Genomic DNA, 25,237 nt, shown 5'->3' on the forward strand with positions numbered 1-25,237 from the left:
GGTTAGCTATTTAACTTTTAAGATTTGTATGAGATATGTGTTTTTCTATATGCAAACAATGATAAGAGGTTGCTAACTTATGCAAAATATTATCAAGTCACAGCTTACATAGGTAGTCACACGTCAAAACTATCTGTAAATATAAATTGAGGTAATCAATATGATCCAAACAGAAACTTATATATAGTTTACACATAATATTTGCTTAATTCACTAAAATGATTCACTTTTATTTACTTTATGATATACAAAAACTTATTACTTAGAATTGAAACTTCAAGAAAACATAAATGCGATGTTGTTAAACTTGAAAGTAATACGTTTTGAACTCAAGAAATGTATTCGAATATGAAATTCGTTTATTATCCACTTTCTATTGGTATATAAAATGAAAAAAATAAAAAAATGTACAAGGTAATTTGACTGATTTGAAAACTAATATTATATATCAATAATATTGGGACATGTTTAGCATGTAACGTACATGTATATATTACCATTTAAAAAAGTAAAAGAAAAGGTATAGACGCAAATAATAATGTCTCTTTAGAAAATCAGACCGACAAATTTACGTCTGTTGTATTAATATATATATTGTATTGCACATGAATATATATACATATACTGTTATCACAATCATATACATTTAAGGAAAATATAATTTACTACATTCATCAACGACTCATAGTATTGAAAAGAACGAGTATAAGCCAAAGCAGTAAGTATATGCATTAATGTTAATCACATTGAGATATAAATATGCATGCATACATGTATATCAACACATATAAATAAATATTACTATTTTTAATAAAAGAAAACAGTTTACACAGTATCATTACTGAATCCACTATCGATACCACATTTAAAGTAATGCAATCACACAAATATTTCGTTATGTCAATATCAAATTCTACCCCTATCTTGAAATTATTACCTGTTCCGCAATCACATGTACAAATATACCCGTTTAGTTGTTCAGTACACAATGCATAATTTGGACATGGATTAGATGCACATCCTTGAGCCTCTGCAAACATCACATAACACGATTAACAGGAAATAAATGTATAGTTCAACATGGAGAAACCCAGTTAAAGAAATAGAACAAAAGAATCGAAGCTCTTTGTCAGAGAAGGCGATAAATGCGTACTGTAATGTTTACTATAGGAAGATTGTTTTTAAAAATTAATAGAAACAAATAAAATAACAGTTTTTGGCTAAATTTGGGAGTATTTTATCATCAAAACACCATTTGCATAAGTTTTTCAATTAATCTGTTACATTATACAGCAGAGCAATTAAATATCAAGTCGACTACATGGGTGTCTATTCAATTGGATCTAAAACACGCATAACCTTCGGTTTGAAAAAAAAATAACACGGACGGAGAACTTATCAATCTATTAGTTCCTTAATTTCCGTTTCTGTCTTTTCATCATGTGACTCAAATTTGATTCCCTAAAAACGGATAACAATTGTATCAAATAAGAGATAATCAATCGAGTGCACCTTTTTATGTTAGGGCGTGTTGAAGTTGAATATTTTTCGTGAAAACGTATACTGCAAGAGAATTTGATACCTTATATCGCTTCAGATTCAATCATTTTTATATATCAAAACTACAGGTTAAGTTTATAACATCGAAAATTCACAGTACTAAGATAATGAAATATATGGGTCAAGTGAAATACCTTTCTTATAAATCACAAAAATCAGAGAAGCTGTGTTTTTATTAACAGCACTTAACGACAGATTTTTAAGTTGGATCTGAAAAATGTATAGTTTCGAAAAAAAACCACTTCATTTTGTTAATGCGATAATTAGGATTTATAGTCTTCAACCACTGACAATTTTTAGTCTGCCATTCCACGAAATATTAAATTAGATTTTTTTAAATGTTTATGAATTCTAAAAATTCGAATTGACAACCCATCAGACAATAGTTTTAAGTTCAGTTAAGATTAACTGATGCTGATTAGCTAGTAGATACATTTGATGTTTCAAATACAACTGGCATATGCAGATCGTAATGATAATTGAATAAATTTATCGGTTTTCAAGAGTCAAATTGGCAGAGCGTCATCCTTACAATTGATTCCATTTTTACGATTGTAAACATTGTAAAAATGAACTGGCGTAATGGGGAGATAATTTTGACGAAGTAGAATCTTGACTGTTAATGTGTACAATCAATGCGTAGTTGTTCTCAGACTTTGTTGTTAGTTTTTGTCATCTTCTCCTCATTTATCTTTAGTAGTAAAAGTTTAATTAAAAACGGCACGATCATTCTGAATCTGAATTTAATATTTTTTACGGACAACTACCATATCAAAATAATTCGATGTATTTTAAGCAATATCAACTGCATTTGATATTTAGTTAACGTTCACAGCGAATAACACGCAAGAAATGATGATATGTATAATATTGGAATCAGAACTATATTTTTGAATTGAAAATTTGAAACAATGTTCATTCTTTGATATTAGTTAGTATGTTATACACATGTATATCCTTCTGTTATACATTATCAGTTGATATTTGATTTTGATTATAAGAAAAAAGCAAATATTTGAAATGTACAATTATTTGACCGAAACAAAATACTGTCCCTCGCGTAATTTAATGTATCTGTTCTTAAGTGACTTATATTTCGTTTCTATTTTTGAACTTTATTTTGGTGTTTCATGTTGACGCGTCTTTGCTTTTCGATGCAGTGTTTTGTGAACTGTTTGCTGTTTATCTTTTGGTTTATTTTTATTGTTTGCTATTTTGCGTCGTTTTTATATGGCCATGGCATTGTCAGTTTATTTTGAACTTATTACTTCCCTATCAAATTCATTCTTTAATCATTTTCAAAAGAATGGTCAGAAAAGCTATACCTTATCTTTGGATTTTTCGTTATGGATACTTGTACCTATCTTGTATTCACATTGATCATGTTGATATTTTAGTTCATAGTATACGCACAATTCATAATAAACAGAAAAGAGAAAAAAAAACCAAATGAATTTGGTTTAAAGTCCTATAATAAATAAATCATAGCGGTAAAAGAACAGTATCACTCACCAGTTATTTTCAATGTTTTACATTGCTGATCTGATTCTTGACTAAAAGGAACAACAAATAAATTCATATATGAATTGTTTACATGTCATTTTTGAGATCAGAGCTTAACATGATGTGTTAACAGTTCCAATTTAAAAAAAAAATCAATACATGACACCTACCAATGATAATATATGAACTGTGTGTTGAACAACGTTCACAATTAAAACTGCAAGCACATTATCCGAAAATTATTTCAATGATAGTGCACAGGAGAAAGGATTTTACACAGACTGCAAAGTACAGAAAATATTCCAACTACAATGTAAGTCGATAAATATTGCATGTATAGACAATTAGTCTTCCAAATATGTGCATATATACTTAAAAATATGACGATATAATACATTTGTCTTATACGGTTAAATCGGCAAATTATTGCATGCATTTATATTGTCAGTTCAGTATGACAAATACAATGTTAGACTGAAGAAAAGCAGCATACAAATGCATGTGTCAGATTTCAGTATATAAGTTCGTATTTCAACGATAATACTTTCTCCTTCTATATCTCAATTAAAAATTATACCAGAATAATTTCTTACCTGTCTACATCAATGGCTGTATAACAGAATATATGGATTCCAATATCTTTTGTTGTTGGAGTCCATGTAACGTTGACATACCAACGATCGGTTAACAAACCATATGGATACAATTCGGACTTAAACATTCCAAGTGGTGATACAGTATTTATTTCTGAAATTCTGAATAAAAATGCATTACGTACAGACGAGCTCATATGTGTTGTGTACGTTTTACTTTGAATTTGTCTATTAAATTTTATCAAACGAATCTTTTTTTCAATTCCAGGAACAATTCAATCATGTGTTACATGAAACATAAAAAAGAGAAATGTTACACCGATAACAATGATTATATTACACTCCTTTTTAGTTTTACAAGCACTTCTAATTTTATCTACTTACAAGTTGGTGTTTTTTAAACGTAGTAACCATCAATAATTTAAAGAATTTTTTGGGCCGTCATTTTTCCCTTTCAGTGTTCATGACATTTTAGTCATCGAGAATCAGAAAATAATTTACTTTGGTCACTGATGTTTCGTCAGATTTCGTACAAACTGCTATGGTAATTTAGTGTTCCTTGCTATTTAATTTTTGTTTGATAGGACAATACATATTTATGAATTGCATGATGAAAAACATATCTTATAGGCGAAATTAAAACTTCGAATCAGTAATTTTTGTATTATATCTGTTTTGAACCTGTTGTCATGATGATATGAAATTATCGTTTAATTTTGATGTTTTATCCTTTTATAACAACATATCTCAATTCTCTGAATTATTAGTGTATTATTCCGATCATCCAACTTCATCATGACAGCTTAACTTCTATTTTGACATTGCCATAGTCATATATTTTGTGTTGCACAACTTACTTTAGAAAAAGCAAGATTACAATGCATAAATACAAAATATGATTTTTTTAAATCAATCTTAAATCGTTGGTAATATATTGTATTTTAAAATTTTCACTAAGTGTATACAAAACAGTATAATCTTGACGAAGATAGTTCTAGTGTAGGGCCATTAAACTTACACTGAATTTATAGACAGCGCAACGATAGTCTGTTGATACATTCTATTTGCGGGAATGACTATCATGGAACCGAGACTTCCTGTTGTCTCTATACTTGGTTTTTCATCACACATGCTGATATTGTCATTAACGTGAACGATAAATTGCAACGGTATACTGCTCAATGGAAGTGTGTCTTGGTGTGTTAGAAAATCCTCAATTTGTATAGCAAATGCATAATTACCAGTCGTTACTGTTGTGTTGATATAAAGGATACAGTTGTTCTGAAATTGAGAAAAAAAACTAGTCGTCGAACTTTCTTTTAATTGAAACCGTGTGCATTCACCAAACTTATATACAAACAGTTATACAAACCCATGTTTGAATTATACTATAATCAAGACGTGACACATTTTATAATCAATATTTTTTAAAATAAATACTTGTATCTGACACTAATTTGTTTTCTTAGTTTTCCGCGTCCCCAAAATGAACATTTTTTAAAATAAATCTTAACAAACGATTAAAAAAAAAATCTGGTAATATACTCACGGTTTTAGCATACCACTTATGAATTGTTAGCAATTTTGTAGGTAATCATATTTTAAGAAAAGACAAAGAATGACATAATCATTACTTTTACGTTTCCATGAAATAAGATGATATTCTCTACAATAACTACATGTAAGAGGTTTCTTTTTTAAATTTCTATAATGACATTGACAATTCGCCCTGATAAATAAAGGAAACAGTAGAATACCGCTGTTCGAAACTCATAAATCGATAGAAAAAAAAAAACAAATCCGGGTTATAAATTAAAACTGATGGAAACGCATCAAATATAAGACGATATTTCGAGCTCAATAAAACTTTTAGTTCTAGTGTAAATGAGACAAAACAAGGCCACGAAAGTATGAAAAAAATGTTCGAGTCAAAGATAGATAAACTTAGAAATGATGCCCTGTCTACAATTGACCAAAAAAGGCAGGTTTTAAATTAGAAATTCACCTAGATTTAGCGAGAGAGTCATCACGTGTTGTCGATTTAGCAAATTCTGTTCACTCACTTTCTATACGCTTCAACGACATTGAAGAGTCCATGAACAATTAAAATACCCAAGCCGATAGTATTAATCCTACAATCAATGACCGTAACTGAAATACACAAGTTAATCCGTTGAGCAATGAAGCGGTTACTTTTACTTATGGACAAAACTATTTTATTCAATAATACAACTTTTTCTGTTAAGTCTGTTTTTTATGATATACATTTGACGTGAAACTGTACTTATGTATCCCGTCATACTTTGAACCACACAATTATTTTATTTATTATTATGACTTTTACTGTTAAATCTGTTTTCTGTTATATCAACTTAACGTGACTCTGCATTTATGTATGCCGTCATACTTTAAACGACAAAATTATTTTTATGTCTACCTGTGCGAATTTCAAACGCGCAATTTTACACCAGTACTGAAAACCTTCTATCCTTTATGGGTAGACTTTACATATATAAATTAAGTCGTATAAGAAAAACAAAATTAGTATGTTAAATTTGATGTATGCCTTTTTGTGCTTTTTCATTACATTTGTTGTTTTTAAAGTGATATTAAGATGATAACACAATATTGACTGCTGTTCCCCTATTTTTGACAGTTTTTACTCTTTGAGTATGTTTGTTTTGTTCATGCATCATTGACAATGTAATGGAATTTGATACGACTGTCATACAAGTGAGAGATTTAGCTAGCTATAAAACCAGGTTCAATCCACCATTTTCTACATTAGAGAATGCCTGTACCAAGTCAGGAATATGACAGCTGTTATCCATTCGTTTGATGTGTTTGGACTTTTGATTTTGCCTTTTGATTTTGGATTTTCCTTTTTGAATTTTCCTCGGAGTTCTGTATTTTTGTGTTTTTACTTTTTACCGTTATAGTGAACAATTTGCAGTTCGCCGAGAATGAGAATTTAATTGAGATAATAAATGATATCATTCACAAACTTGGACAATCAGTCGAAAAAGAAGTTAAAATCTCTGCAGTCACTCGTCTTAACCCAAAATTTCATGGAAAACCAGAATTAGTGAAAATGAGTCTTGAGAACACGGACCAGAAAATTCTTATTCTGCACAATAAACACAATCTGAAAACCGATGAAAACTACAAAACAGTCTTTATTCAGGGCGCGAAATCAAGACTTGAAAGACTAATAGAGAATAATACTCGGGCAATACTTCGCGAACTCCATCAGGTAAATCAGTTTAGATTAACGGGAAACGGCAGAATATTGCGAAAAACTCAAAATAACGAAGACAGCGAAGTTGATGTTTCGGTCAGTTACAGTTAGTGTGTACCTCGGCCCAATGGAGCGATAAAACTAGGTCATTTAAACATTTGTGAATGAACCGTTAACAACAATCTACAAAGGACTAAAATAGTGGAAGCCGTCGATGCTGATATTTTTAGTGTGTGTGAAACACATCTTATTGCGGGTGACAATTTGCGCATAAACGGATATATATGGAAAGGCTTTAATAGAAAACATATTCATTGTGATTCACCGAAAGGCTCAGGTGGCGTAGGATTATTTATAAAACAATGGATTTTAAATGATTACAATTTTGAAGTGGTCGGTGCCAGTTTTGAAGGTATTTTCTGTGTCCCAATCAACAGACTTTAGTTTTACCGTCTCTTCGTGTTATTTGCCACCGGAAGGTTCTTGTAAGGGGCAGAAATTCACAAAACTTTTTTTCGCACCTACTGCTATTATTTATGATCAGAGTGAAAGTGACGTTATTGTCATCTTTGGTGACTTCAACTCACGAATTGTTACACTTAATGACTTTTCTGATTTCGATTAAATACGAAGCAGGACAGCGATCAACAAAACAGTAAATCAACATGGGAAATCATTCTTAGAGTTCTTGAATGAATCAAACACTTGTCTTTTAAACGGTAGATACGACTCGAATAAAGACAATTTCACTTGTATATCAGGTAAAGGGAAATCCGTGGTGGATTTTATGTATGTTCCTCATGACGTTCTCGACTGTGTTCCTCATTCCAAGTTATAACTACCCGATCTGTAATCGAGCAAAACAATCTTTTCCAATTTTTAGGTGAGAGGAGTAAAATTCCAGATCATTCTATTCTATTGGCAGAATTTAGAACATTAACTAACATAACAGAATATAGTAGTTCGAAAATAGATAACCAAACGCTTCAGGCTTAAATCGATTCTTGATGACTTTTCTGGGTCTGGGCTACGGAAAGCAGCTCTTTAAACTTTAATTCCACGCTTGTAACCACAATGGAGACTCAAAGTCACGTGGATAATATCTATTCGGATCTTTGTACTTTGATAGTCGATGAAATGAACTGCAAAATTCCAGTATATGATGCAAGTAGAAAGCCAAGAAAACGACATAAAAGTTCTAAACCTTTCTGGAATGAAGAACTCGGACAACTATGAAACGCAATGCGTCTTAAGGAAAAACAGTTTCTCAGTTTTAAAGGACGATCATCTACTAGAAGGAGATTTCGGGAGGAACATGCGCAAAAGTCATTTGATAGAAAATTAAGACAATGTGAACGTCATTACCGACAATGTTTTTGTTTGGAAATCGATAATATGGTTATATTGAATCCTTATGATTTCTGGGACAAAAAAAAAAAAAAATAGGACCCCGAAAAGTACAAAATATTCCCATGGAAGTATACGGTCCAAACGGTGAAATACTAACAGATGATGATTCAGTGCTAAATAGATGGAAAACAGATTTTCATGATATTTACAACATGGACAAAAGTACGACGGAGTTTAATGATTATATTTATAGCCAGGTATTATCACATAAGTCTTCTTTAGAAGACTGTATGATTGACCCGTTGTATGATGAAAAGCCGGAACTGAATACAAATATAACTATCGATGAAATCAGGCGTTTAATACTTGGGGCAAAAAATGGCAAGGCTTTTGGAATCGATAGCATACCGTATGATGTCTTGAAATATGAATCTGTGATAAGCGTGCTTCATTCTCTGTTTCAACTAATATTTGAAAATAGTATTATCCCATCAATCTGGCGACAGGCAATAATTTGTCCAATTCTTCAACACAAAACATTCGATGAACATCAAAATCAGAAAACTATTGTTTTTTTTTTGTCTGAACTGATCATTTGAGATAATAGTAGCCACATATCAATCTTTTTGGGGGCAAAATGTCACATATTGCAAATTTAGAGCCTAAATTTAGGTGTCAGACCACCAATTACTCCCTCCAATTCAGAACGTATGTAAAAGTAGCCCTACTCTGACACAAAATAGTGCTTTTGATGTCCTTGTTTACTTAAACTAACCAAAAAAATTGCAGAAATGAAACTTTTGGTGAAAGAGAAATATATCTAGATCATTTTGAGGCAAAATTTACTTGTCTATGAGTTTGCATTAAACATTGAGGATTAATGCGCTCCATAGTATACTAATTTTAGATTTCCAGAAAACCAGGTTTTTGTTTTGGAGTACCTCTGTTTGATGGTCAGTTATTTTGTTAGAAGGCTTTAAAGGTATGGTGAAAATTGGCATGTAGAAAGCTGATACATGTACAATTAAGGATATACCTGGTTTCTATGAAGTTAAACTTAAGGTAAAATATTTAGAAAGCTGTGACAATTGCAAAATTTGGTTAAACAGATAGGGATTTTTAATTGGTGGTCTGACACCTTTAAGAGAAATGCGGTGAAACCCAAAATTCAGAAAACAATTGATTTTTTGGTCTTAACTGATCATTTGAAATAATAGTAGCCACATTTTAATCTTTTTTAGAGCAAAAAGTCACATATTGCAAATTTAGAGCCTTAAACCTGAATGTGTGCTATTTTTAGCTTTTCCCACCCTGACAATATGCTTTCATATAAAAAATGTTATAAATTGTTATAAATGCACAGTAAGTTGTTTCTATGGTGTTAAACATTTAAACATAGGTTGATTGCTACCCCAAAAAAATTGTCGTCATGAAGATTTGATGAAATTATTTGATTTTTACCCCTTATATCATTACGGCATACCATGTATATGGCAGTTAACATAACCTGATATATACACTGCATAAACTCACAAAAATCTCATTTATTATCCCAAATGAAAGTTTTATACTTTAAATTTTATTGACTGATAGTAAATAAAACAGTTGAAAGACCATGACTGCACTTTTGATCAGTTAATAGTCCCATTACTGACACCAGGTGTAAAAAAGGGGGGTCAATATTCCTTGACTCTTCAATACCTTGGATTTTTTTTTATTAAACTCATTGTAAAAATTGTGGAAAGTCTTTAAAGCAGTAGAACAAACAAGGAAAAATCAACAAAAGCTGATCTTGATATTGAAAGTTTATGTTTCTCTAGTCCAAAATGAGATTTTCAAGTATTTTCTATCAAAGGTTTGCATTACAGTCAGTTTAAATTGAGCTGTGAAATTTGTAATATGAGTCGCATTATGCTCTGAAAGGATGTTTTTAACTTCAAATTGACTAAGGATTAAGAATAAACAAAACAAAAGATTTCTGATCAACTTTTTTTGCTCTTTAGGTGTCAGACCACCAATTACTCCCTCCAATTCAGAACGTATGTAAAAGTAGCCCTACTCTGACACAAAATAGTGCTTTTGATGTCCTTGTTTACTTAAACTAACCAAAAAATTTGCAGAAATGAAACTTTTGGTGAAAGAAAAATATATCTAGATCATTTTGAGCCAAAATTTACTTGTCTATGAGTTTGCATTAAAAATTGAGGATTAATGCGCTCCATAGTATACTAATTTTAAATTTCCAGAAAACCAGGTTTTTGTTTTGGAGTACCTCTGTTTGATGGTCAGTTATTTTGTTAGAAGGCTTTAAAGGTATGGTGAAAATTGGCATGTAGAAAGCTGATACATGTACAATTAAGGATATACCTGGTTTCTATGAAGTTAAACTTAAGGTAAAATATTTAGAAAGCTGTGAAAATTGCAAAATTTGGTTAAACAGATAGGGATTTTTAATTGGTGGTTTGACACCTAAAACTTGAGTTTGTGCTATTTTCAGCTTTTCCTATCCTGACAATATGCTTTTATATACAAAAATGTCCTAAATAATGTTATAAATGCACAGAAAGTTATTCTGTGGTGTTAAACATTGCAACATAGGTTGTTTACTACCCCCAAACAAATTTTGTCATGCAGATTTAATGATATTATTTGATTTTTACCCCTTATATCATTGCGTCATACTATGTACTTGGCAGATAGCATAGCCTAATGTAAACACTGCAGAAACTCACAAAAGTAGCATTCATTATTCCAAATGAAATTTGTATATCTTAAATTTTATTAACTGATGTAAATAAACACAGTTAAATGACCATGACTGCACTTTTGATCAATTTTTAGTACTTTACTGACACCAGATGAAAAAAAGGGGGGTCAATATTCCTTGACACTTCAATACCTTGGATTTTTTACTAGATTTATTGCAAAAATTGTGGAAAGTCTTTAAAGAAGTAGAACATGTAGAACAAAGAAGGAAAAATCAGCAAAAACTGATCTTGATATTGAAAGTTTATGTTCCTGTAGCCCAAAATGAAATTTCAAGTATTTTCTATCAGAGTCATACATTACAGTCAGTTTAAATTGAGCTGTGAAAGTTTTAATATAAGTCGCATAATGCTCAGATAGGCTGTTTTTAACTACAAATTGACTAAGGATTAAGAATAAAGGAAAATTTAAGATTTCTAATCAACTTTTTTGTCTCTTTAGGTGTCATACCACCAATTACTCCCTCAAATTTAGAACGTATGTGAAAGTAGGCCTACTCGGACAAAAATAGTGCATTTGATGTCATTGTTCACCTAAACTAACCAACAAATTTGCAGAAATGAAACTTTTGTTGAAAGAGAAATATATTAAGACCATTTTGAGCCAAAATTTACCTGTCTATGAGTTTGCATTAAAAATTGAGGATTAATGCGCTCCATAGTATACTAATTTAAGATTTCCAGAAAACCATGGGTTATTTTTAGTGGTACCTCCTTTCGGAAGCTCTCTTCTTTCTTATATGATTTTGAATGCATGTTGAAAATTGGCATGCAGAAAGGTGACACCTGTATGATTCAGGATATACCTAGTTTCTATGAAGTTAAACTTAAGGTAAAATATTTAGAAAGCTGTGAAAATTGAAAAATTTGGTTGAACAGATAGGGACTTTTAATTGGTGGTATGACACCTGTAAACAGCTTTTCAACTGGGACCTTGAACGGTGTTTGAACAATTGGTCATCAGACAGAAACTTATTTTGTCACACATTGACTTGGAAGATTATTTCCACCAAAAACAATGTTCCACTGAATGGGAAAACTCTATTACAAACTTTCCGAAATTTCGGACATATAAAACATTCAAATCAGAATATAAATGTGAAACATATGTTGGACTGAACCTCACTTGTTCTTAACGTTCTATACTGGCACAATTTAGATGCGGCATACTTCCTTAGAGGATCGAAAGCGGACGGTTCGTCGGAGAAGCCGAAGCCGACCGCATTTGTAAATGTATGACTCACGTGATGTTGAAAATGAACGCCACTTCCTGATTGACTGATGTTTTTTACCGAGATATAAAAAATCAACTTATATTGGATATAAAACACTCTTTTGATGACATTTCCAACAATTCAAACTGCTTATCCTCAAATATCCTAGAAAAACTGCTAAATTTTTGAACAATGCATTTAATAAAAGAAGAAACTTTTTGTATAGGAACAATCAAACATGAATTCTAACCTTGTCCTTGTTAAATGATTGTTATTTTTTATTTATAAATGTTTAAAGTGACTTATAGGTCGAAAGGGCCGGGATACATGTAATTACAACTGCTTATTGAAATCTTGTATATTGTCATAAAAACACATGTCACTATGATAAACAATTTGGTATATATATATGTATATATATATATGAGAGGAGAACAACGACACAACAGAAATGACGTATTCCCTAAATTGGATAATGTTTCATTATAATATCAAATAGAACCACAACATATATTTTATAGATTAAAACAAAATTGAAAACATTTCGACATATTATTTTTTAATATATGTATTATTCATAATGGTTTACATTTATAAATTATGACTTAAATGGAGAGTTTTCCCATTTGCACTCATACCACATCTCCTTATTTCTATTAACTTTAATTAAACTTTGTAAAAACAAACGACTTTGTATTGGTCACACGAAGGAGACATTGAACTTAACCATCGGCTTGTCCTTCATAATTACGCTTAATCAAGGGTATGCCTTATTAAATTCCAATATGTGGAATGTACAAGTACGGTCAAATCGAAATTCAAAATACAAAACGGCATAACATTTATGGTCACAAAATAGATAACCAATAGCTGAAAGTTTCATACAATATATTGTTTCCCGTCGGACAAAGATCGTCAGACTTGACTTCGCTTCGGTTTTTTCCAAAGTAAACAGATGTTCTATCAGCCAGTAAACTATATCTTGTTGTTGTCATCTTTTAATGATTCACTAAATATTAAATAAAACAAATATTTTTTTCTTTAAATTTTCATATATCATTCATATATCTATCGCAAAACCTTTGTTTAGGTTAAACTGGCATTTATGAAGAAACAACAAGAAAACCGAAAAAAAGAAATTAAATAACACTGTAAGAATCCATAATTGACCAATGACGTGATGCCTCACATTAGTTTAGGAATTTACCTGGTCCAGTATTGTGTGATTTAATCGGGAACATACTCCCCCACATTCATCCATAAATGGACTGCTTGCCCAGCGACAACGGACAACGTCGTTGTCTTCGTCTTGAACTGAAATTCGTATAATTATGCATTTAACACTTCTCAAAATATATTCTATGAAGTCTCATTTCATCTCAAAATGGTCATCTGAATGATTGGCATTACGTATTTGTACGTGCATATTGTTAGAGAGTCGTTTCCCTTCTGTATAACATGAAGTGTTTTACTTTCTCATTCTTTACTAAGCAAATTTTTTTATTGATCAATCGGAAAACACGTCTGGAAAGGCCACCATGTTAAGGCTTGTACTCTACATAAAATTGAGAAATGAAATAAGGAATGTGTCAAAGATGCAACAACCCGACCAAAGATGGGATAACAGCCGAAGGTCGCCAATGGAATATGGGCTTCAGCTAGCCTCTAAATAAAAATGTGTATTAATTCAGTAAATATAGATTTATAATACTAAACTTCTAAACATGTAAATGAACTTAACTGACTTGGAACAGGCGTAAACATGCAGCGGAGTTAAAGATGATTTGTGAAATTGCATCACTCCCCTAGTCAATGTAGAATACACAAACACGCAGTATACACACAGCAAAACTCAGTTTAAAAGAAGTCCTAGTCCGATGTCATAATAGGTCACAAACGAAAGTAAGCAAAATGATACTGATACACAATAATGCAGCCTTTTAGAAATAGCATTATTTATCACTTCTGTGGATGATTCAACTTGCAAATCTTTAGAATTTAAACAGGGGAACTTATTTCAACAGCGTTTACATAATATCACAATTCTCGTTAGAACGGACGCTTAAAGTGTTTGCAATTTGCAACTTACAAACCAGTTAAATGTACAAAAGAAAAAGTACCTGGAATTTTCAAGGCATATGAACAGTTCTGCTTCAATGTTGTGACTGGTTGCATGGAAGATATTGGCGAAGAGTTGATTCGCTTATTATCCTGACGAATGCTCAAGTTTGCTGTTGCTAGTAATAACCAGTTATTGCCACCTTCAACAAGATTAACCCAACAACAGCTGCTGTATCTATCAAATTTAAAATTTTGGTAATATACTTGTATAGATGTAAGACATTTATATATTTGCCAAAACAATACAAAGGTAGGCGCAAGTGGGTATTAAATACTATTTCAAAAGTTATTGTATGTCTTTACCCAATATCATCAATCAAAAACATCTGCAATATGTGTTATATGCATTTACATAAATTTTGTAACTATTAAATATTTACCCAAATGCGTAAAAATTGTCTGGTGTAGATGGAAATGTAACATTAACTGTTCTTTGGCCATATTTCCAGTTTTCGTCAACGCTGTAATCGGTGCACTGGTAAGACAGAGAGGACATCAGAGTACCATCGCACCCTTGGTAGCACGTGAAGGAACCTCCAACGTTTATCAAGGTTTTATTAAATATTGCTGTACTGTCACAACTACGGTCAGTGAATGACAATTTGTATGTTATGTATACCTGTTGAAATTAATAAAATCAATCATTAAAATCAATGAAATCAATTATTTTGTAATATTATAGGTTGTCATGTTTAACAACAACTCAACTGCGAGAAAAGTACGACAAGTTTTATTCAAACTAGTTACGGGTTTTAAACATTGTGTTACTCTACAAGTACCCATTATATATATTACACTTAAGTTTTGTTTCAGTATGAAAAACCTTTACCTGTTCATTTAGATCGATTGCACTACGGAACAACCAACACAGTAGTAAATGTAGTAACAATATTCAAATATCAAAATGAATAAATCATTGTAATGCTTTGCACGAAGTTTTCCCTAGGTTAATGTTAGAAAAGGACCATCTCTACTCATGCTATTATTCATTATTTTTACTATTTTGATATTATTGCAGTTTGAAAATTTCGCAATTTCATGGTTACAGAAGGGATCATAAACCTTAAGTGATTGTTAACTGCAAGGAAACTAAAGAAAGAAATTCGGCAATCAAATGCAGATCCGGCCGAAATAGAAAAGTCATGTATGAGGATCTACATGACCAAAAAAAAGCTCAAACCAGCCAATTTTGAACGAAAGAGTTGGATCGTTATTGTTTATTGTCATTTGACTTTTTCAGTTGACTTTTTTAAATTCCAAAGCGGTCTTAGTTCACATGTTTACTATCTAAGCATTTTCTAGTATACATTTTCTTAAGAGGCATGGCCAGTTATAACCCGTCTGCGGGCGTTGGATTTTGTAGCTGTGTTGAAGACCCTTTGTTGACATTCGGCCGTAGTGTACTCTGTGGTCGGATTGTTGTCTCTGCGGTGCATTCAACCTTGCTTTTCTCAGTTTTATACTTATACGACTTTAATGTGTCTTACAGCGCGATATACAGGCTTATTGTGACAAATTGTGTTAATTGCCAATCTATCAAATAAATTCGAAAAAAAAAATCATCCGGCTAAGTTATTAAGATGATGAAATAACAGTGTTATTGGTCTATAAACGTATATTGACAAAATTCTTGTAATGAACTGTCCCAAAGGCTAACAATCAAAACAGCTGATCTTTGAAAATAAGAGAAAACAAATTACCACATAGAAACAAATTTCATTTTCATATAATGTATGTACTAATGTGAAATTGTGATTTTAAAAAAAATGAGTCATGTCTCGAAGATTAAGAAGTTACTAGAACACACCCGCGAATTCGCGGGCATTCAGAGCGTAGTTTAAAGTATGTAAAGTGTTGTTGGAAGAATTTTGTAAAATATTGAATGACTGGAGAATTTTAGCAAAAGTATCATAAGTCATAGCTTATTGGGGACAGGAAAATGCTTTTTTTCATCCCTCCTCCTTTATTTCCAAATTCCCATTTTTGGTTTTCTATTAATTTCAATATGAACATATATTTAGTATGTTATGGACATTTAAGTAAGGAGCCTGTAATTCAGTGGTTGTCGTTTGTTTATGTGTTAAATATTTGTTTTTCGTTCATTTTTTGTACATAAATAAGGCCGCTAGTTTTCTGGTATGAATTGTTTTACATTGTCAGTTCGGGGCCTTTTAAAGCTGAGTATGCGGTATGGGCTTTGCTCGTTGTTGAAGGTCGTACGGTGACCTATAGTTGTTAATTTCTGTGTCATATTGGTCTCTTGTGGAGAATTGTCTCAACATGGCAATCATACCACATCTTCTTTTTTTTGTAAAAGATTTAATGACTGGAGAATTTCAGAAAAGCTATCAAAAGTTCACATGAATATTTTTAGCGCTTATCTGTATATTATGTATATTATGAAAATTCATTACTTATAAATATAGTGTATTTACTTTCAATTCTAAGTTTACTAATCGGTCCATGGTGGTCATTGATATAGTATACAAATCCTCTCTATTTAATAAACTCTTTGACCGCCGTTGATAGTAAACTTGAAAATGATAGCAAATAGAATTCTGAAAATACACTTTATTCTTTGTATACATGTATGTATGTTCAAAGTATACAGAAAAACGCAAACCGGAAGTCTAATTTGACTTAAAATTTCGTCCAATGGCGGGACAATATCCGGATGCCTTTTTTCTCGTTTTTCTCCCAAAATAACTCAATCTGAATAATCATATGAATAGATGACAAATGCGACTATTTACTATACCTATAGGACACAGAGGCGTGTTGATTAATTTATTGTGGAAAGAGGAGAAGCGACACCCAAAATGAGGTCTTCTCGTTTAATAGTATAGATGTTACCGTGAAGTCAAATATGTTTTTTTTCTCTACTTTTTGTTTGCTGTTTTGACTTGGATGCACCACTTCAATTAAACATGATACTTTCCTGGATTGACATTTGACATCCTCAAAAAGATGTAAGATTTTTTTTCTATTATGTTTCAATTCAGCATAAACTTGTAATCAAATACAAATAATTGAGTCCCCCCAAAAAAAGAGAAAAACTGAAATATTTTATTTCCCTCAATGTTTTGACATGCATCGAAAACTTGAGTTGTAATACCAGACTAGTACCATAAGAGGGACCCGATTAAACATGTTGATTAACCAACTCATATTAATGTACATTATATATATATTTCATTGGGACTTAATAATTTCTAACAGAAATTTAGAATTTACATTTATCTGTTCTATAAACAGCTTTATACTCTTTTTTTAAATATAATTTTGATTTTAATGTAATTAGATTAAAATGAATTATGCCTGGTAGTAAGTGCTATTTTTTTCTTTTTCTTTTTTAAGTTTTAAGATTAATAATGCGTGTCGCTAATAATCATAGAATGCGAAGCGTAACAGTTTAAAAAGTAGTTAATGAAATGATATATCAAACTTCATTTCGATACGGGGCATTTATTTTCATTAGAGAATTTTATCTATTCTAACTATAAAAATCTAGAGAGTTGAGCATTTTGAATTTAAACACATTAAAAGTTGTTGATCAGTTTATTCAGGTGCAGTTATGTCAACTTCAAACAAAACCGTACACCTTCTTTCGAATTTGTTTATTTTCCAGCTCAAAATGCACAGTAAGGAATACACAATGTAATTCTCAACGACATTTAAACATGATGCAATTCAAGTTACCTACAGGAAAATGATGGACATATCTGAATATTTGGTTGTTTAATTTACTTTTGATTGATAAATCAAGCTTCAAATAATAAGAATAATTCAATTCTTAATGATTCATGCTAACCTAATTTTATCAAAATTTCTTTTAACTTATTTGGCAATTTTCCAGTTTTGATCTTCCTGTTTATTTTAGTTTAAATATTGTTAAGATTTAAACTCATTATAATATATCATATATTCACATCTATCGAGGGTTATTAATTGACTCGAATTAAAGAAGATGGGTTTATATCTTAGATCCTGGTGTAATTGTCCATCTCTGTATCTACCATAAAACGAGTTCTACATTTTGCGAGTTTTTGCAAGAACTATACTGGTTTGGCAGTATTTGTTTTCTCAAGTGTTTTATAGCCCTTATTTTTCAGTTATTATTGCTCTTAATCAATTTTCCCAAAATTATCTTAATGATATTATGCTTAAATGTTGTGTTAATAGAAAATGTTAATTCCATCTTTGAGCAATACTCAGCAAACCAAGCATTTCAGAATTGGGTTTTCTATAGAATTACAAAATAAAGTGTATCTTCTGTAAAAAAAAAAAAAAGAAGTTCTAAATACCTTTTTATATTGTTGTTTTCTATCTGTAAATAAGGAATGCCTCATCTTCTTAAATTACAAATTATTGATCAAAGAGCTGCACTTCAAATTGATTATTACATTTATTTATCTCTTTATACCTCAGTCAAATAGTTTTAACATTGCATATATTTAATGTTTAATTACCAATCATCACGAAAAAGTAAAATAACCATACATACAAATGCATCTTCTTTTATTAAACAGATTGTTAATAATGATAATACCTGAACACTTATAGACGCGTAAATACTGAACACATGTTTGTAGGTAATAGTTAGGAAAACAACATATTTATGTCTTGAGAGACATTCTGAAAAATAGTACGTTTTCAAGAATTGAATCTATTACATTTCTAAATGACTGCGGTTGTATTCTATAATTATTTAACTGAGAGTTGTGGAACATGATAACTGTTCAAACAGTAAAATATAAGCGATTTATCCTCATCGCGTAGACATTTGATGAGTATGTAATGTTCAATTGCATTAGCTCGTTGCTTTATACAATCGTTGGCATCTTTTTCATGGAGAAAAGTATTTTTTAAGATACCTTGTAAGATTCTAGTTCTTATAAAAAGATTTAATCATATTCAAAGACAATCACCTTTTTTTCTGATTTTTGCCTGTTCCATTTTTACACATACATTGTATTGTTAATACAATGCAATAATTTAACATTGGTGAGGTTTTATTGACAAAGATAATGAAGTACAAGTAGAGAATTTTAAATTGATATTTGATAACTACTCATTACAAAGATGTACTGACCAATGTACCAATGCTAAAAAATCAAACTTTCAATCTAATGAAATAGTACACTTGTATGTTTACAACATGTGACCTCACGGTCATAGTTAACAGGGTATATCTCACAAAAAAGATATACATAAATAAGCCTGAAAATGTCATGGCGGATCCGAAAGTGATATCATAATTCCATACGATGCATGTGCGCAACTATTTCGAGGATGCTATTTGATCGTTCAATTAACGAAATACTAAGTATATACTTGTTATTTTTTTTTATGTAATATTTTTAAATATAGTTTTTTTCTTTCCAAAACTTAACAATGTTTTAAAAAGTATTGCCTGTACTCGGTGTCTTTGACTATTTATGTGTTTTGAATTAATGGGGTTTAAAATGATCGAAATAAAATGTTGATAGTCCTTGTGTAATTATTTTACATCTTGAGGAGTAGTTGTAATATATTTTAGAGACAGCTATCAAAAAAAGACAGAAATCAAAGAACTTATGATATCGTCATTTCATTATAATGCTGTTTCATTGACGTATGTCCCGATTGAAATCTTCAGAAGTAGGATAAAATGAACAGGAAAATATAAACATATATGAAGTTCAATAATTTCTACATCTTAATGTATCGCTGATAGTTGCATGAATACAACATTGAACATTTTTTCAATTTTATTAGGCTCATCTTTTTTATTTTTTATATCTTTTACATGTTTTATACTGAGAATATTTACGAAATTTCTGTAATACCTTATCATCCTTGTACTTCCATGTTATTAGTCCTCCTTGGAAATGGGATCCATGAATATTGATGATTTGTAAAATCGTTAGAATAAACAGCACAAATAGGCTCATTATTTGTGTTTTCATTATCACTCCAATGCAGAAGTTAAAGAAAGTGAATTTAAAGTGCGTGCAAGGCGTTTAAACATGTACATTATATATAACAGTATGTTACGCAAGACTACCTTTCATTTGAAAGTGATTTAAAAAAAAGATTAGATTTGTATGAATATTACTTTATAATATTTTGTCGAGTCAAAGTGACAAAAAGGGGGCAAAATTTACCAGAGGGAAATTCAAACTCATCGATCGAAAATTAATTGACAATGCCATGGCTTAAATAAAGACAAATAGACGAGTAATAGTTCATAAAACACAATATTGAAAACTAAAGATTTAGCATCACGAACCCCTCCAAAAATGGGTTCTTCAGGTGCTCCAAAAAGGAAAGCAAAAACTGCTTCTCATGTGGCATTCGTTGTGTTGCTCGTGTTATTAACAACCCGGTTAAAAGTATGTGTTACCTTTAAACTTGTTATATAAGTCTATTGCTTCATCTTTGTAGTTTATTTGTATAATCATATTGGTAACTATATACACTCAAAACGTTTATGGAAAATACTATAATAGATTAAATCATTTCTTTAATATTCAATCAATTTCACAACAGTTAATTCAATACAAGAACGGGTAATTCACATTTAGACAGAACACTGGCTGTTGTTAATGTAGTTATTGAGGGTCTTCCTGGTACCACTAACAACTGTTCAACCTAAAACAAATAAAATAGTATTGACAATGATACATTTTGCAGTTCTCAGAGTGACACATTCTTTTCTGTAGATGTCATTGTGACATACTAATTTTTGTAGGTGCTAGTTTGCCTTTGATATACAGTCTGTCGTTCAATGAGATAACTCTCAATGCAGGTCCTACTTAGTAAAACGTAAACCAGAATAAGTCTTTCAACAGTTTGATGTCTATGCCTAACCAACATCGATAAACAAAAAAAGCAGTTTAAATCTTAAAAAGAATTTATTATTGAAATTTTGGGTATCTAAATATTTCTACAAATGCAAATTAATTTAATGTGGCTATTAAATCTAATGTATACAATAGTTTAAATGTGGGTATGTTGATATAAAACAATTTTAATGTGGGTTTTTAAAAAAATACAAATTTTGATTCTTAAATCTTATAAATCAAATGATTAAAACCAATCATACTGTAGACCTATTTCATTCTACATTCATAATTTTCAATATTAATATGGTAAACAATTATTGTACAAAAATGTGGTTTATATGTAACACTCCTAAACGTGTCCTTCCCCCCAAACGTGTCCGATTCCCCCAAACGTGTCTATTCTCCCCAAACGTGTCCATAATATTCAATATTCCCCAAACGTGTCCGATTTCAGAACCCCCAAACGTGCCCGATACTATTGTTATTCGCCCAAACGTGTCCACTTTTAAACGCGTCTTTTAGCGCTAATACATGTCCTAAACGCGACATCAATAACGTTCACGGCAGTTCTATGATGGGGGAAACAGTTGATGAAGTGGTAATTTATTAGCATTAACTTGTTCAATGCCGGTTGTTAATGATTATCATGACTGAAAATTTAATATGTAACATATGCATTAACTTTTGACTTAATTTGCTTATTGTCCAGTTGCAAGTATTTCATGTTCATTAAAAGCGAACATACAAATAATTCTAGTACCATAATCGTTTACTATGTAAATTATTTTATACTAATAAACTCCGATGATGCCTTTTATATTAATCAGAATATTTTACGGTGGGCTTTCAGTCGAATTGACCTCCCATCTTTTTTTAACAGATCTAATTTTTGATAAATTTTAGGTTACGAGCGTCACTAAAGACACACGAACAAGAGAAATAACGTCCAGTGCCAAATATTTCATTCGTTATTTGAACGATATCATATTAACGATATATACTGTAGATAGGTTATATTATCAAACCGGGAATTTAAAATTGGGCATTAATTTTTACGGTTATTTGGGATGACCACTGGTTTGGATTTTAATCTAAAAAAAAAAAAAAGAAATGCGAATAAAGACCGATTTGTTTATGATTTCAGTAAGAAACTACTTCAATGTCTGTTATGTAATATATAGGCCGTTTCAAATAAAAGTTGCAGAAATTTAAAAAAATGTTGCCTTCCAAAATACAAGTATGGGACATTATAAAAGAGTGAAATGCTACAAACATTTTAATGCGCATAGAAAAAGAATTTAAGTAATTTATTTTGATCTTTTAAGGAAATAGTAAAAGATCGTAAAATAAGTATACAATGATAATAATTAAAATAAAACACACAAATAACCTACGTTTTTATAATATGAACACGAATGATAGTTCCAGTAAAATAAAAAGCTTGGTATGGACACGTTTGGGGGATTGGACACGATTGGGGGTTTATTTAAAAATGGACACGTTTGAGCGTTGATACAAATGACACGCTTTGGCGCCCTTTTACAACTAGACATGTTTTTGCAGTTCAGTGACGTCAATATGGACATGTTAGGGGGAATCAGACACGTTTGGGGGGAAGGACACGTTTCTGAGTGTTACATATATAAAAAGCGAATTATGATGATAAATCATTCATTTAACAGAAGAAAATTTGTGTAATGTCATCTGTGGGAATATATGTTAAGCATTACACATGGACATGATGTTCCCCATAAAATTAAGGTATTCCACACCCCAGAGTACAAGCAACTGTCAAATAGAAATTACTGATTTACCTGTAATCAGCCATACAACTTATCAGTTTAACAACCACTACAATTTAAATTTGATGAAAAAAAAAATGAATTAAAATGGATTTTCTTCATCACAATTATGAAGTTAATTATTTAAACATAAAAACAAATTGAAAAATTTTTGTGGGTTCCTTGTAGCCTTTTTAGTTTTCTATGTTGTGAATTTTTTAAATGATTTTGTCTTTTGATAATTTTCAATTTCATTCATGCCATGTCATTTTCAGATTGTTTTCGACTTATAAGTTGAAGATATCTGATTTCTGTCATGCAAGAGGAGGGTCAGATACCAGTGGGACAGTCAAACTCATAGATCTAAAATAAACTGACAACGTGTTCGCCATGGCTATAAAATAGACACACAGACACATACAAGTACATAGAAAAATAAAGGTTAATAAGTACGACCCCTCCCCAATGGGGTGATATCAGGTGCTCAATAATGGCAAGCAGATCTTTCTCCACATGTAGCACCCGTTGTGTTGTTATTGGTATTACAAAATTAAAGCCGGTAAAAAGTAAAATTCTGTAGGTCACATTAATGGTGAAAAGGGACGTGGATTTAAGTTACGACATACAATGTAAGGAAAGTATCCGATATAATCTGTGAAACAGTTATTTCTTAACGGTCAACCAACTCGTCCGTAAAATTTACAAAAAGGATGTGTTCAACTTCACCATTTGGAACTCTTGTTTTTATAGCTCCCTTGTCATAAAATACTTTTCAAGATCAAAGTGAGATATTCAACAGTTGGTTTATCTATATAATTTGAATAAGTATGCTTTAATTTCTCAGAATTTGTTAATGCTTTTTTTAATTGTTGAAAAGATGCATCATATCGTAAATAAAACACATACATGTATTTCAGTTATTTTTCACAAAGTTCAATTTTTTCATTTCGTGTCAATAAACTGGTGATTTTCAAATAAAATTCACATAAATAAAGAGTTTGCAATATGGCAGTTCTAGTGAAATGTTAAAAAGACACATAACCATAAACATGATAAACTGCAGGGTTAAACTTCTAATCTTATCTTATGCCTATACCAGATCAAAAATATGACAGTTGATTTTCATTCGTTCCATTTGTTGATGTTTTTTCGGTTTTCTGGAATTTTTTAATTAACCTTGATGTACAAAGGCATACTTTTTTTTCTCTTACACAGGTATGATATACTTTTATTGACATTATAACATAGTAATTGCTACAAGTGGAGCTTGAACAGGAAAGACACAAATTACGTTCTTAAATTTTTAATTTTTAACAACATATATATGATCATATGCAGGTAATTTGTAAGGTTTTACATCTTTGTTAGTTGACTATGAATAGTTGACTAATTGGTAATCATTCAAGACTTTTTGTTTAGTTTTATATTAGATTATTGCGTATATCCGCATGTATTTCTATATGGTGAGACTAAACTAGAGAAATTGTTTTTGAATTGATCATATATTTAATTATTTGATTATACGATGAGCGATACCAACGCTACTGCACCCGATGCGCATTTTCTACCATGCACTTATCATTAGATATGTGAAAATCATAAAAAAAATATCCAAACTTTGGAGAGCTGATTAGACTGAACATGCTGAATGGACCAAGCAAAAAATACAAATAGAATTCAAGGCAATGTAGGTGGGAGGTATATTCACAAATTTAAAGTATTATGTTTTTTTAATTATCGTAGTGTACATTAGAATTGAGATATTGAAAGAGACACCAACATTATAGACGAGATACTGTAAAGGACACCCAAATTATAGTTAAGATACTGTAAGGGACACTCAAATTATAGATAAAATACTGTAAGGGACACCCAAATTATAGATAAGATACTGTAAGGACACCCATATTATAGATAAGATACTGTAAGGGACACTCAAATTATAGATAAAATACTGTAAGGGACACTCAAATTATAGATAAGATACTGTAAGGACACCCATATTATAGATAAGATACTGTAAGGAAACCCAAATTAAAGATAAGATACTGTAAGGGACACCCATATTATAGATAAGATAATATAAGGGACACCCAAATTATAGTTAAGATACTGTAAGGACACCCATATTATAGATAAGATACTGTAAGGAAACCCAAATTAAAGATAAGATACTGTAAGGGACACCCATATTATAGATAAGATAATATAAGGGACACCCAAATTATAGTTAAGATACTGTAAGGGGCACTCAAATTATAGATAAAATACTGTAAGGGACACTC

At 30.9% G+C, this 25,237-nt stretch overlaps 1 protein-coding gene across 3 annotated transcripts in view; it reads right to left on the reverse strand.

Moving 5' to 3' along the window:
* Positions 1–676: 676 nt before the first annotated feature.
* The window catches only part of LOC143042458 (uncharacterized), a 58,999-nt gene continuing 34,438 nt past the window's right edge, over positions 677–25,237 (reverse strand). The window contains exons 2-9 of one of the 3 annotated variants that reach the window (XM_076214754.1): positions 20,173–20,977; positions 14,725–14,963; positions 14,344–14,519; positions 13,431–13,537; positions 4,675–4,937; positions 3,657–3,818; positions 3,073–3,113; positions 677–1,030 (exon numbers count right to left, since the gene is read on the reverse strand). In XM_076214754.1, the coding sequence (XP_076070869.1) occupies positions 738–1,030; positions 3,073–3,113; positions 3,657–3,818; positions 4,675–4,937; positions 13,431–13,537; positions 14,344–14,519; positions 14,725–14,963; positions 20,173–20,292 (1,401 nt within the window). In that variant the 5' untranslated portion in view covers positions 20,293–20,977 and the 3' untranslated portion in view covers positions 677–737. Of the gene's footprint in view, positions 1,031–3,072; positions 3,114–3,656; positions 3,819–4,674; positions 4,938–13,430; positions 13,538–14,343; positions 14,520–14,724; positions 14,964–20,172; positions 20,978–25,237 lie in introns of those variants that run through there. The other 2 variants (XM_076214756.1, XM_076214755.1) reach the window with 2 other exon arrangements.

This window comes from Mytilus galloprovincialis, chromosome 8 (assembly GCF_965363235.1).
Source record: "Mytilus galloprovincialis chromosome 8, xbMytGall1.hap1.1, whole genome shotgun sequence".
NCBI lineage: Eukaryota > Metazoa > Mollusca > Bivalvia > Mytilida > Mytilidae > Mytilus > Mytilus galloprovincialis.